The sequence below is a fragment of the Nerophis lumbriciformis genome, linkage group LG08 (assembly GCF_033978685.3).
Source record: "Nerophis lumbriciformis linkage group LG08, RoL_Nlum_v2.1, whole genome shotgun sequence".
Classification (NCBI taxonomy): domain Eukaryota; kingdom Metazoa; phylum Chordata; class Actinopteri; order Syngnathiformes; family Syngnathidae; genus Nerophis; species Nerophis lumbriciformis.
Window position 1 is genome coordinate 31,224,350 of NC_084555.2, and position 14,354 is coordinate 31,238,703.

The 14,354-nt window shown below is 38.7% G+C and overlaps 1 protein-coding gene across 3 annotated transcripts in view; it reads right to left on the bottom strand.

Annotated features, from left to right (window-relative positions):
- The window catches only part of arid1b (AT-rich interactive domain 1B), a 584,854-nt gene that overhangs the window by 35,412 nt on the left and 535,088 nt on the right, over nucleotides 1-14,354 (bottom strand). For 2 of the 3 annotated variants that reach the window (XM_061968668.2, XM_061968666.2), the window contains 3 exons: nucleotides 10,106-10,197; nucleotides 1,635-1,829; nucleotides 647-862 (listed from right to left, as the gene is read on the bottom strand). In XM_061968668.2, the coding sequence (XP_061824652.2) occupies nucleotides 647-862; nucleotides 1,635-1,829; nucleotides 10,106-10,197 (503 nt within the window). The remainder of the gene's footprint in view (nucleotides 1-646; nucleotides 863-1,634; nucleotides 1,830-10,105; nucleotides 10,198-14,354) is intronic. The other variant, XM_061968667.2, reaches the window with a different exon arrangement.

Genomic DNA, 14,354 nt, shown 5'->3' on the forward strand with positions numbered 1-14,354 from the left:
CCATGTCTATCAGATAATCTCTATTTAACAATCTGATGTAAAGTCAAACTTGACAGAATTATAATCGTATTTAAGTGAACAATGACAGGTTATATGATCATTCACATGCATATTCTGGCCACTTTATATTCAATTTACTGGCACTGTTTTGTAAAATTTCAAACAAAACCAAATAATTGAGGGGGGTTTATATGTTGGAGATATGTCAATCCCATCCTTTAAAAGTCAAAAACCTAAATAAGGTTTTTACATGTATTTAAAAAGATGGTTTTAACCAAATCCATGCAAATCTTTGTTTTTTAGTGCATGTTGGGTTCAGGGTGGAATGGGAGGCCCTTTAGGAGTCTTATGTATGGGGGCCCATAGTTTGGTGCTACACCCTTGGGTGTGCCCACTGCAGTGAGTGCATATTGTAACGTGGTAACGTACGTCCCAACAAATCTAATCAACAAATATTTATTTTTGATTGGAACCCTGCAAGAAACGAAATGCTGCATCTCAAGGGGCTATCCTTAATAAATTGAAATAGAAAAGTTGTGTCATTCTTCAGCACACATTTCTACCTTAATATCACAGAAAGAAGATAATATTTTCTGTTATTGTGACATTTTAGTCACGAAACATGATCCCAAGCCTTGAACATTACCATGGCGAGGCCTCCAATCTCGCGAACAGCAACATAGAGCTTCCAGAGGTCCAGAGGCTTCTTTCCCACTACAGGCAGCTGACAAACGGGCGTTCCTCTGTCGTCCATGAAGGAAAGATAGCGCTCCACCCAGTTGCGCCTCTCTGGCTCCACACCCAGATCGTACAGCCGGACCATTCGCTCGCCAACGGCTGTTGAGGAGTTTACGTTGGCTTTCTGTCCCCCCCAAACAAAATGACAGCAGGAAAAAAGAAGAGGGATTTAACAATAAAAAAAATGGGTAACACTTTAGTATGGGGAACATATTCACCATTAATTAGTTGCTTATTAACATGCAAATTAGAAACATATTGGCTCTTAATTAGTCATTATTAAGTACTTATTAATGCCTTATTCTGCATGGCCTTATTATACAACCAGTAAGCCATTAACTAAGAGTCTTCCCTCAATAACCTCAGAATTATTGCTTATTAGTAACCCTAACACTTATATGTTCCCCTAGTGTCCAAATAACTCTAAATTAAGTCTTTGTTACTTAGAATATGTTCCCCATACTAAAGTGTTACCAAAGAATGTGATCTTAAAATTTCATACAACATACAATTTTATTTAAATGATTCTCAAATAAAATGACAAATGTTTATAGCCTTTATTTGGCATGCCATTATGACAGGAAAGTGCACAGCTAACGCTTCCTAAATGAGCCATTATTCCTATCAATTGTATAAAGGTAATTACCCAGTCTATTTGCTGTCCCCTGTGCTTTAACAATCCTCTCGCCTCATGGATGTCATTAAGTTTCATTGCATATTTACACATTGTGAACTAGGCTCCTGGTTAAAGCTAAAACACACTTGTTTTTTATACATAGTAATCACAGCTGTCTTTGGCTATTTTCATTTGACTACCAACCCTCTGCAATAAGCACATTACGTTTTGCTAGCAAGCTGACCATCCATCTGCCTGTACTTGGAGGTGTGGTACTTACAGGACTGGACGGGGCCTTGACGGGCCAAGGCGGGCTGCTGATGCTGTCACTATCATCTCCGTGGTAGGAGGACAAGCTGGCCGGGCTGGGTGAAAGGGGCGATGGGACAGGCAGGACGCTGTTTGGCGTGGCCGGCTGGGACACACAGTGGGAGCTTGTGTTGCTGTTGTTGGTATTGTGGCTGTCTTGTAGCTGCTGTGGACAGAAAGCCAGTGACTTAAAACATATAACTAAACTCAAGTATGATTCTGTACCTTAAAAGCTTACAAAGAGAGGGCCTTATTTACTCTGCAATTATCAAAACACCTGCAAACTTGGTAGCACAGGCAAAGCTAATTTACTGAACTCATGCGCAGATGATTGTGTGAAATTGTGGTGGCAAAGCTGAAAGTGATTCATTCAGCTTTGCCACCAGTCTCAAGTTTTTGTGTGTCGTAAATACGTGCTCAATATGTGCTTTTTGTGGCTTGAGGTTTTTTTCAGGTCTCAAATTACAATGTGTTGCCTAGCTAGCAAGTAGTCTTTGTCATTAAGCTGAATGTGCCAGGCTAGGTTTTTGTTGCACCCTACAAAGTGTTTATACTCTAAGTATCCTACCTATTACACAACTAGCTCAGACCTGGGCAATTATTTTGACTCTGGGGCCACTTTGATCGGTAAAAATATATCTGGGGGCCGGTGTGTGTTATATATATATATATATATATAACACTTTAGTATATTCAACATTAATTAGTTTCTTATTAACATGCAAATTAGTAACATATTGGCTCTTAATTAGGCATTACTAAGTACTTATTAATGCCTTGTTATACAACCAGTAAGCCATTAACTAAGAGTCTTCCCTCAATAACCTCAGAATTATTGCTTATTAGTAACCCTAACACTTATATGTTCCCCTCGTGTCCAAATAACTCTAAATTAAGTCTTTATTCTAGTGTTACTATATATATATATACATGTATATATATATATATGTATATATATATATATATATATATATATATATATATATATATATATATATATATATATATATATATATATATATATACATATGTATATGTATATGTATACACCAATCACACTGTATATATGGCATGATAACTGCAGGATATTTCCGTGTAACAGAAGAGTGACTGACTGATGAATGTGTGAAAATATTTACCGGTCTTATTCTTTTATTTCTGATTTTCAACATAACACTGACACTTTTTTTTAATTTTTTTTATACATAATATTTTAGCTGTAAAAAGTGTCACACATTGTAAGGAACACTTTAAACATGTGTAGGTTGTTCAACATCAGTGGAAGAAATTCCTAAAATGCAGTAGAAAAGTGTAAGAGCTAAACACACAATACAAACACTCACAATATGACTTTTTTAAAAACTGAATTGAATTTTACAGCCTTTTCACTGAATAAAAAAATGTACATGAAAATAAATAATGTGAGTGAATGACTCGTTTGACATTTGTTTTGAAAATAAAGTCAGCTTTGTTTTGAAAGCTCTGACATTTGTGTACATTTCATGTACAAACTGGTCTTTGCCTTGTAGCTTCACATTCAGCTCATTCATGTGTGCCAGTATGTCCACAGCAAACGCTAAATCACAAAGCCAATCGGTGTCACTAAGCTCAGGGAAAGTGTCAGCTTTTTCAAGTTGCTCCAAAAATGAGATCATCTCCTGTTTTAGCTCTCACACACGTTGACATACTTTACCCAAACTTTGTTTTTTTTTTGTGTCCTGTCCAGCTTCTCAGGCAATTCATATAGTTGATGTAGATGCCCATGTCGGCTGTTCAGATTTACTTTACAAAAGAGAAGTGTAGGATACTTCTCTTGTTGCCTTATTTGTATTTGACTTTATTAAATGTATTTATATTATTATTTAGTGCAGCCGGGCCGGAGCAGGAGGGGATAGAAAGAGAAAAAAAAGAAGACAGAGGGGGAAATTGTGGGGACAATAGGGGTATTAGACAGAGAGACAAAAACAACAACAGCAAACAACAACAACAATAGAGCAACATCAGCAAATACGACATGTACAAATATGATGGTAAAAGTAATAGCAAATAAGCAGTTAGCGAAAAATAAAAAACAATACAGAAATGACAATGAGCATTATTACACTACAAATGGATCAATACAAATACCAATAGAAATAGCGCTATTGATAATGAACAATACCAATAATTTACCTTTATTATCAACAATACAGTTGTTTAAATGCAACAATACATATACGTAATGATAACTTGAGATACGAAAGAATGCAGAAAAATGGAGGGGGAGAAAGAGAAGCAACCTACATTAACCTTGTAGATTGTTATAGTAACAATAGGTTAAGCTTTGTCAGTGTGCCATGTGTTACACCCAGTTTACCCTAGGGCAACAACGTTAATATATATACTTTACCCAAACTTAACCAGTGGACATTGGAATGGTAAAGCAAGTCCTGGTGGTCTCGTCAAGAAATGTACTAAACTGACGATGGTGAAGTGCCCTCTTACGAATAAAGTTAGAGCTTTATAACTGGCTTCACTACATGGTCAAGCTGCAATACAGATGTGCACAGTGCCTCCTAGTGGATTCTGCAGTGTAAAATAAATACCTTGTGTTGGGGGGTTGTCTTCTTTCACCCTCCCCTGGATTCTTTTTAGTAACCCGATGTTTTTTTCCTGTGAGATTTGGCGACCCATCCTTGGTAACGTTAGCTAGCTTACTCCAAGGCAGATTGGGCCTCATGAAGACTTCCGTTAAGTAAGTCCTCTCCTCACCTTTTTCCTTTTAGGGCCCAAAACTCCTCATTCGTCTCAAAATTGGCATTAATCCCTTCGATGAAAATCAAAAGCTGAGCGATGTCCCGAATGTCATTACTTTTATCTAGTGCCAAGGAACATAATGTAAATGATTCAGGTTTGTTGTTGAGCTTGCTAGCTAAGTCGTTAGCTCCACACGGCGGGTCACTGTCCTGCGTGATAAGCTATTTTTTTCTAATATGCTTTTGCTCTCAGGGCACCAAACACCTGCTGTCTCCACCATGCACTCTTTTAGAAACTCTCCTTCGGAAAAAGGCTTGATCGTCTTAGCTAATTTAAATGGCAGTAGATAACTTGCCTTTGTGCTTGATTCTTGGACGGTAGTTCGTCGGATAAAGATGTTGTGCTGACCCTGCAAATTAGCTTCCAACTTCTGAGCAGTAGCGGACAGTTCTTGCAATGACTGGTTGTTTGCATAATTAGCGTACTTGGTGGAGAAATGACGACTTGCGTTGTATTCCTTCAAAACCGTGACGGTTTCTTGGCAAATAAGACATACAGCCTTTGACTGGACTTCAGTGAAAACGTATTAAGTTGTCCATTCCTTATTAAACATCTGGCATTCGCTGTCAGCTTTTCTCATTGTTGCAAATTGGTTCTGCTGTCAGAGCAGTAGCAATTAAAAAAAGTGTACCTGGGCTGTGCAATCAATCAAGCATACTGCAGTCCTAATGCGCCACTATGGGGAATTACTTGGTATTATTACACAAATTGCTCAATTCTGTTTTATTTTTGGACGGGCCGGATCAAAAAGACCAACGGGCCGGATGTGACCCGCGGGCCTTAGTTTGCCCATCCCTGCACTAGCTGTTTGATTGTAATGTGCATGTTAGTTGTATTTTCATGTAATTACACTTGGAGGTGTTGAACTTGCCATTTAAAATGCAAATGAGTAGAATGTATATGGCAACGCCGATGTGGATTAGCTTCAAGCTAGCACATTTTGGAAAAGTGGAGCCTCACTTGCTTTGTTGGCATGGAAAATTGCAACAATGCCTAAAAACATTTGAGCGCTGCTTGAGTCCTTCTTTCCTCGCCAAGTGTTTGAGCCTGTGCCTTGACGTTACAACAACAAAGGTATCGACATATGGTACCAACTGATTTTATGTGATTCGATACCGGGTATTATCGATGGAATTTGGTCCGTGCCTACAAAAGTATCAAATTCCCTGCCCACAAAGGTGCATTATAATATGGACCCCCCCAGAAATTAGCAATATTTACCAAAATATATTTCTTTGATCACAATACAATACAATACAATACAAGTGGAAGTTTAACAACACAACGATTCATTAAAAAGATGTGCTTAAACCAGCACATGGCTCAGCATGTACAACTTGTATATTGTACATGCTCATTGCTCACAGGGACATTTTAACATTTTGTGGTCAAGCAGAGACAAATTATGATCAACTTTTAAAGGAAACCAATCGCTACTGTTATTAAAGTTGCAGTTGGCAGAGGGCTTCACATTTCTCAATATTACTCTTAAACTTTTTTTTTTTAAACCATAGAATATAAAAAGAACACATTTAATGAATACATGTCAAAGTTTAAAACTTTGTGAAGTGGATCATATTTATATAGCTCTTTTATCTAGTGACTCAAAGCGTGTTACATAGTGAAACCCATTATCTAAGTTACAGTTAAACCAGTGTGGGTGGCACTGGGAGCAGGCGGGTGAAGTATCTTGCCCAAGGACAAAACGGCAGTGACTGGGATAGCGGAAGCGGGGATCGAACCTGGAACCCTGAAGTTGCTGGCATGGTCACTCTACCAACCAAGCCACGCTGCCAGTGATAACATTTCCGCTCATTCCAAAATGATGTTTAAAAAATACAATGATTGGCTTCCTCCAAACAAGCCCTTTGGAATTTGCTCTGTCCTGTGACGTCATCGGATTATCCATATATGGTATACATTTGCCCAAAGTGCTCTGCGCGAGTCCTCTTGTATGTGGGGCAGACTATAAAGTAGCGTATAGTTCTTACTAGGGCTGGGCGATATTGGCTTTTATTAATATCTCAATATTCTTAGGCCATATCGCGATATACGATATATATCTCGATATTTTGCCTTAGCCTTGAATGGACACTTGATGCATATAATAGGGCGCATTAAAGAAGTCATATTATTATTATTTTTCTAAATGTAGAACACTTCCTTGTGGTCTACATAACATGTAAAGGTGGTTCTCTGGTCAAAATGTTGCATAGATGATGTTTATGGGGCCATGTCCTCCGCTATGTAATAAGTTACTGCGAAAGTTATCTCCTTGTGTTTTTGACTATGTTTTTCATATGGTGTTGATCTGTAAATGGAAGACGTCAGGCTCATTTGTCAGTGCAGGTTGTTTCGGCCTTTTTTTGGGTGTGGCACCGGCCGGAGACGTTAACGTGCAGAGTTTCAAGCACTCTTCATTCACTCGCGGGTGACTTTTTAAATGAAAGAACAAATTAGTAGTGCTGCTACCAATGTTCCCTCTAATTGTTCATGTGTCTGAGCAAAGACAAAAACTCCCTGAGCATTCAGTGTAGCACATGTGAGCAACATCACATGTGGCAATACCAGCAGCACACCTGTCTCAAACCAATCTTTTATAATAACACTCAAATGACAGGAGTCATTTTCATGAGATTATTTAGTAATATTAGTGATTTGGCGCACTTGTAATGAAAATAAAAGAAATCTTGTTTTTCATAAGCTATGGATTAGTATTGTACAATATGTCTGGGTGGGGGTCCTGCTTTGGAAATCATTTGTACCCCTTTCAGAGATCACATTTAGTTCCCCTTAAACATCCTCATGTTGCACAATGAAATGTAAACATAGGATGAAGTGTGCATTCCTGTAACTTTCTCTAGTAACAGCATTCCATGATTAATATCAATAAATTAACATTAATAAAAAATGACAGTAGAATAAGCACACGTATGACTGAGGAGTCATAGTCTAACTTTGTGTGGTGTTTGAGTTGTCCGACTTTTTGTGTGGCCATAAACGCACCAGTAGCTTAGTGGTATGCGTGTTGGTGACAGATGACAAGTTGGTTTTGGCCTGGTTTGTACGGCAGAAAATGACTAGTTTTTCGAGATAGTTTTGCTCAATAAAGTGATCGATATAATTCCTGTCCTCGAAGCATCTCGATAGACGTTACAATAATTGAACGGTGTTGACGAACACCGTTAGGGGCGCTTGTTGTCACTGTCACTCAGAGTTGCATTGCTAAATTACACACAATAAATGTGTTTATTTTGTTTAGAATTCAGATGGGATTTGATTTGGTGCGGGGTATATATTTGCTGTGCGCAGAGGACGCTTGAGCAGTGCGCAATTGCGCAGACGCGCACCTTAGAGGGAATGTTGGCTGCTACCTTTTGTAGCAACGCTTCTGCTGCATACTTTGCATATTACTGTTGTCTGCTGAATATCTTCCCGCTTGAAGCCAAACTACCGCCAGATGATGGACCCCGTGCTGTTTTTTGGGGGCATTAATTGTTCTTCCTCCATTTGTGATCAGTTTCGCACCTTATCTTGTATTGTCACTCGCACCGCTCCGCTTGTACCACCTGCCTCAGCTAACGTTAGCCACGCTGCTACCTCTCTGCTGGGCGAGGGCGTATGACGCTACACGCGCGACAGTATGTGACGTATGGAAGAAGGTGGGCTTGTTTTACGCCCCTGTGAGAAGGAGACTAGAAAGAGTGAGAAACGCCTGTAGTGTAATGCCCCGCAGCTAAAAGCAACTGCGTGACAACGTATACTCCAATATCACGATATAATCATTTTCTATATCGCACAGAGGCGAACCCGCGATATATCGGGTATATCGATATATCGCCCAGCCCTAGTTCTAACTTATTTCTGTCAGTAGACTCAAAGCACTGAAAACTACAACATGGGGAAAAGACACAGTCGAAAACAGCGCAACCCAACGAGACGGTCAGAAAGCGGCTTGATAACAGTCTGTACAACATAATCCATGCACAATTTTGAGCAAAGAACCACCATTACATGTATGTAAACCACAAGAGAGTGTTTTAAATGTAGAAAAAATCATAATATGACCCTTTTAAGCAGATCTATTTATTATGCACATCTAATGAGATCCAATATAATAAGTAGAGATGTCCGATAATGGCTTTTTTGCCGATATCCGATATTCCGATATTGTCCAACTCTTAATTACCGATTCTGATATCAACCGATACCGATATATACGGTCGTGGAATTAACACAATATTATGCCTAATTTTGTTGTGATGCCCCGCTGGATGCATTAAACAACGTAACAAGGTTTTCCCAAATAAATCAACTCAAGTTATGGAAAAAAATGCCAACATGGCATTGCCATATTTATTATTGAAGTCACAAAGTGCATAATTTTTTTTTTAACATGCCTCAAAACAGCAGCTTGGAATTTGGGAGCATGAGGAGGTTGAGGTGGGTGGGGTTGGAGGGGCGAGATTGAGGTGGGTGAGGGGGGGGGTTAGGGGGTAGCGGGGGGTGTATATTATAGCGTCCCGGAAGAGTTAGTGCTGCAAGGGGTTCTGGGTATTTGTTCTGTTGTGTTTATGTTGTGTTACGGTGCGGATGTTCTCCCGAAATGTGTTTGTCATTCTTGTTTGGTGTGGGTTCACAGTGTGGCGCATATTTGTAACAGTGTTAAAAGTTGTTTATACGGCCATTCTCAGTGTGACCTGTATGGCTGTTGACCAAGTATGCCTTGAATTCACTTGTATGTGTGAAAAGCCGTAGATATTATGTGATTGGGCCGGCATGCAAAGGCAGTGCCTTTAAGGTTTATTGGCGCTCTGTAGTTCTCCCTACATCCGTGTACACAGCGGCGTTTTAAAAAGTAATACATTTTACTTTTTGAAACCGATAATTTCCGATATTACATTTTAAAGCATTTATCGACCGAAAATATCGGCAGTCCGATATTATCGGACATCCCTAATAATAAGTATCAAAACATATTTATTTGCATCTATAACAATGCTCAATTTGGATGTGTTTGTGTGTGTAAGTACAAACAGGAAAATAACAGCAGCCTGACAAGTGCTCCTGGTCTTTTATGGAATCTTCATGTCAGCAAAAGCTTATCTTTTCCTGCTCTCTACTCCCCCAAGTCCGTCTTAGGGTTTTTGCAATCCTCCTGGCAGACAGATCAACTCATTTGCTAGTATGAAGTGTCTTTTTCTAGCTGCTCGGAATGTCTTTAATAATTCAAAAAGGCTTTACTACCGTAATCAGCAAAATAAAAAACAGCCATTTGCAGAGAGAAGATCATTAGTGGGCTTGATGGAGGTGCAAGTGTAGAAACGAGAATAAAGTCAGTGTTGTTTTTGTGTGTTGTGCTATACATGCTTGTGTCCATGGACAGTGTGCTATACAGATGCCAAGCTCTTCTTCTTTTTTTTTTGCAGCCCAGCAAGCAGAGAAAGCTGGGGGCCAAAACAAAGCTGGAAAAACATTAGGAATGGTAAATGTTAAAAAAAAAACATTAAATATGGTGAGAAAACAACAGAGGAGACGCCAACCGCACTGAGGCAGTATGTGCACATCCAACTTTGTTACAGCAAACAAAAATAGACAAAAGTGGGGGGAAATGTAGACAACAAATATCATTTAAGTTAGCTGTACCTTTGGCTTGTGAGTGTCACTGTCATCTTTCGAATCTGCTTTCACTTTCACATCGGAGCGCATCATGCTGTCCCCTGACATTCCAATGGCACCTTTACAAAGCATCAATGAAACATTGAATACAAAAGAAAGGTTTCCTCAAACAAAAGGTGACTAAACACTATCTCAGGAGACTTGCTGCTGCCATTTCTTAAAAATGAACGGTGCTTCCTTTGTGATGTGTGAAAGCTTCAATATAACGTTTTGTATGACGTCACAGTCAAACACCTTTCATCATGTTGCCTGTCAAATGATTATTTTTTGAATAGATTAATCACACTTTTTAAATTCTGATTAATCATGATTGATCACAGGTATTACTTGCTTACATAATTTAAATTAACTTCAACAAATCCAAATAGTTGGACACAAATGCAATTTTATTTTCAGAATGTCAAACAGAGAACTATTTTTGAATGTTTTACTTTAATGCTTGTCATTTATTTGCACAAAACATGGTAACAGTTTTATCTAAATTCCTGTTTCGGGGTGTTTTGGAGTGAAATTTGCACTTGCATATGATCACTCACTGTGTTTCAGGTAGCCATCAGTGGTTAAGGTAGGCGCATGTACGGTCAAAATAAATTGCATGATTAATATGCATACTGTATCAGTGACGTGCAGTCACTAGAGGCAGGTAATGTAAAAAGAAAAACAATTAATTAAATTGTTATATGTATCCAGTGATTATACTATAGAGTTATTTTCCATTTAACTTCACCAGTTTTAGATTATTTTTATTCAAAATCGCTGAATTTTCACATTTGCCGTTCAAATACTGAGAAGAGACGATGCGGTGAACAGCAGCCAGTTGAGGCACGTCACTCAGTGCCTCAACATGGATTCTGGACTCGGCTAACTGCTGGCCTGCTGTGCAGTGAGACTGTATTGCTATATGAACCATATTATACATTTCTATAGTTTAGTTAGCTGAGGTATATAATGTACAGTGTATTTTGTCAACAACTGTATGTGTGACGTATTTCTTGTGCTGAGCGATCATAAAACGGCTGCAAAAGACGCACTGGCTGAGGCTCCAGTAATCCCGCCTCCTGCACCCCCGCCGTATAATTGTTATATCAACTAAAGCCCACACTTAAACTTTCCACGTGCAAGATTGAATCTATTTAAAAAAGTTATTTCCTAAGAAGCCAAAAAGTGCAAACACAATAATGTTCGTGTTGGAGGAGTTGTGAATGACTGCAGGGCCACAACATAAGGTACACCTGCAGACTGCAGGTGTATCTAATTCACAACTCCTCCAACACGAACATTATTGTTTTTGCACTTTTTGGCCTCCTATTAAATAACTTTTGTAACCTATTTTCATGGGCTTTTCTCTTTGTGATGTTAAGTTCCTGTTATGCGCTGTTATACAGTATATGCCTTGAGCTCTTATTTTGAAGGCGCTAAGAGCGGAAGTGATGACACAGTGGAGCGGAGGTTTTTGAAAGAAGGTAAATAAAGTGGTCCTCGTGTAAACTGGAGCCTCCGTGTTTGTTATTTTGTAGTTTCATACAGTATAGGCGACATTTATAAACCCTCGGTTACACATTTTTAAATAGATTCAATCTTGCACGTGGAAAGTTTAAGTGAGGGCTTTAGTTGTGGACTTCATTTATAAGTAAAGGTAAGACCATAATAACGTTTTTTTTTTATTAAATGTGCTTTTTTGTGTGCTACAGTTTGTATGTGTAAAGTTAAAGTTAAGTTAAAGTACCAATGATTGTCACACACACTAGGTGTAATGAAATTTGTCGTCTGCATTTGACCCATCCCCTTGTTCACCCCCTGGGAGGTGAGGGGAGCAGTGGGCAGCAGCGGCGCTGCGCCCGGGAATCATTTTTGGTGATTTAACCCCCAATTCCAACCCTTGATGCTGAGTGCCAAGCAGGGAAGAATGCTGGTATGAGCTTTTAAACATAACCCGTTAACTGCTGCCAATCAAATGGTGAATAAGATACTCTTTAGGGTTCATATGTTTGTAAATCTGACTGTGATGAAGTCAGTGCCTCACCAGCCATGAACCTCACCGCACGTCACTGTACTGTATGTACATGATTACCATATTACACATCTGTGGTCCCTTCCAAGGTTTCTCGTTTTTCCCATTGGATTTAGTTTTTTCTTGCCCTGAAATGGGATCTGATGTCGTTGTGGCTTGTGCAGCCCTTTGAGACATTTGTGATTAAGGGCTATCTCGTTACCTTGCGTAATGACAATAAAGCTGATAAAGCTGATTCTATGTAGTAAACTTCGATGGATTGATCATTTCGCCTACTATTCGTTGTTTCTGCTCAAAATAATTCTTCATTCATCACTCCCAAGCAATGTTTGTAAGTTCTACAATACAACTAAAACAATTCATACTTAGTAAACTGTCCCATGTCTGATGTCTGTACAGTAGGAGTGTTTTCATGCATATTTGTACGTGCTATTCAAATGTAATCGAGCTAGTGTCATTAGCATTAGCAAATATGCTAACATGTTTACAAGTGTCTGTGTTAGTATGATTAACTTCCGATGATATTCTTTGTATATTTTTTCAGTTTCGGAATTTTCCAAAACGTAACTATAGAATTAATGAGTCTGTTTAACTGATTGGAACGCGAGCTTCTGTAGTTAGTAGGTCCATGACAATGACTTCTGTTTTGTTTGATGAGCTGTTTTACTGCCATGTGACAGCCAACGTTTGGAAACAATTAAGGTTAGTAAATTAACATTTACAAAATCTTTTGAACCAGTATATATCTGTGGTTTATGGTCCGGTGTGACTAATAAATGTAAACATATCTATTTCTTCTACAATTTGGTAGGTCCGGCCTAAATACGCTCTATAACCCGGAATTTACGTTGATGAAATATATTTTTGTGATTAATGTGATCAGCCCTATTTAAAATATTTCAAAACACGGCTAGAAAGGCTGATTTTGTAAGTTAAAAAAAAACAAAAATAAATACAAGATGTCCTTCAAAAGGCCAGACATTTTTCTCTGTTCAAAGACATCAACGCGTTTTCCAATGGTTTTCAAGTTGAAGCGGAGGTAAAGATCCTCAAGTAAAAACTATTCATAGTGCTCGTTGAACATTTCTTTTAAAGCCAAATAAAAGGTCCTTGAATAGAAGGCTACAGCTACAGCTACAGTATAGAAGGACTCTATGCTGTAGCCCTAAAAACTGCTGAAGAACCTTGGTGCTCCAATTCATTTGAAGTTTCTGAAATATTGAACATTTCGGTGTATGGCTTTGAACAAAGGTGCCTTTTTCACTGTCTGGAGGTGTACCTTGACTGGCCTGTCAGGGCCATTTTGCACTCTGCATAGAAAATATAACTTGTATAATGCAAGACTAATTATTTATTATAATTTAATGTACACTTTAATGTAATGTATCTACACACAGAGAAGCAGAGAACATAAACAAAGGCATGCAAGGAGAAATATGGGCTCATAAAGAAGGATTTGGTGCCTTGCTGATGGGCCAACAACTGTTTTTCTTTTCTTTTTGTCCACTGCAAAACTTAAACTGGAATACTTACAGGCTGAACTACTACCGTCATTAATGTGCAACCCTAAGGCTCAAAGCAGGCATTACATGTGTTCCATGTGTAAGATTGTTCAGTTTGAAGTTTTATTTTTTAAATTTATATGCAAATAAAAAAATAAATGTACATTTAATTAATTAAGACAACATTTATAACACATGTATGTATTTATTTCCAATTTTATCAATTAATGACAGATTTAAGCAATTATTTTAAAGATGTATTAATTGTGTTCCCATTTGACCCTCCATAATTGAAGGCCTATGCCAACTCAGTGGTGAGTGTCCGCCCTGAGATCGGTAGGTTGTGAGTTCAAACGCCGGCCGAGTCATACCAAAGACTATAAAAATGGGACCCATTACCTCCCTGCTTGACACTCAGCATCAAAGGTTGGAATTGGGGGATAAATCACCAAAAATGATTCCCGGGCGCGGCACCGCTGCTGCCCACTGCTCTCCTCACCTCCCAGGGGGTGGAACAAGGGGATGGGTCAAATGCAGAGGACACATTTCGACACACCTAGTGTGTGTGTGTGTGTGTGTGTGTGTGTGTGACAATCATTGGTACTTTAACTTAACTTAACATCACAAAAAACAAAACAACAAAAAACTGCACCGTCACACACAAGGATGCACTGAAATAAAGGAAAGCAACCATGAAAGTTTT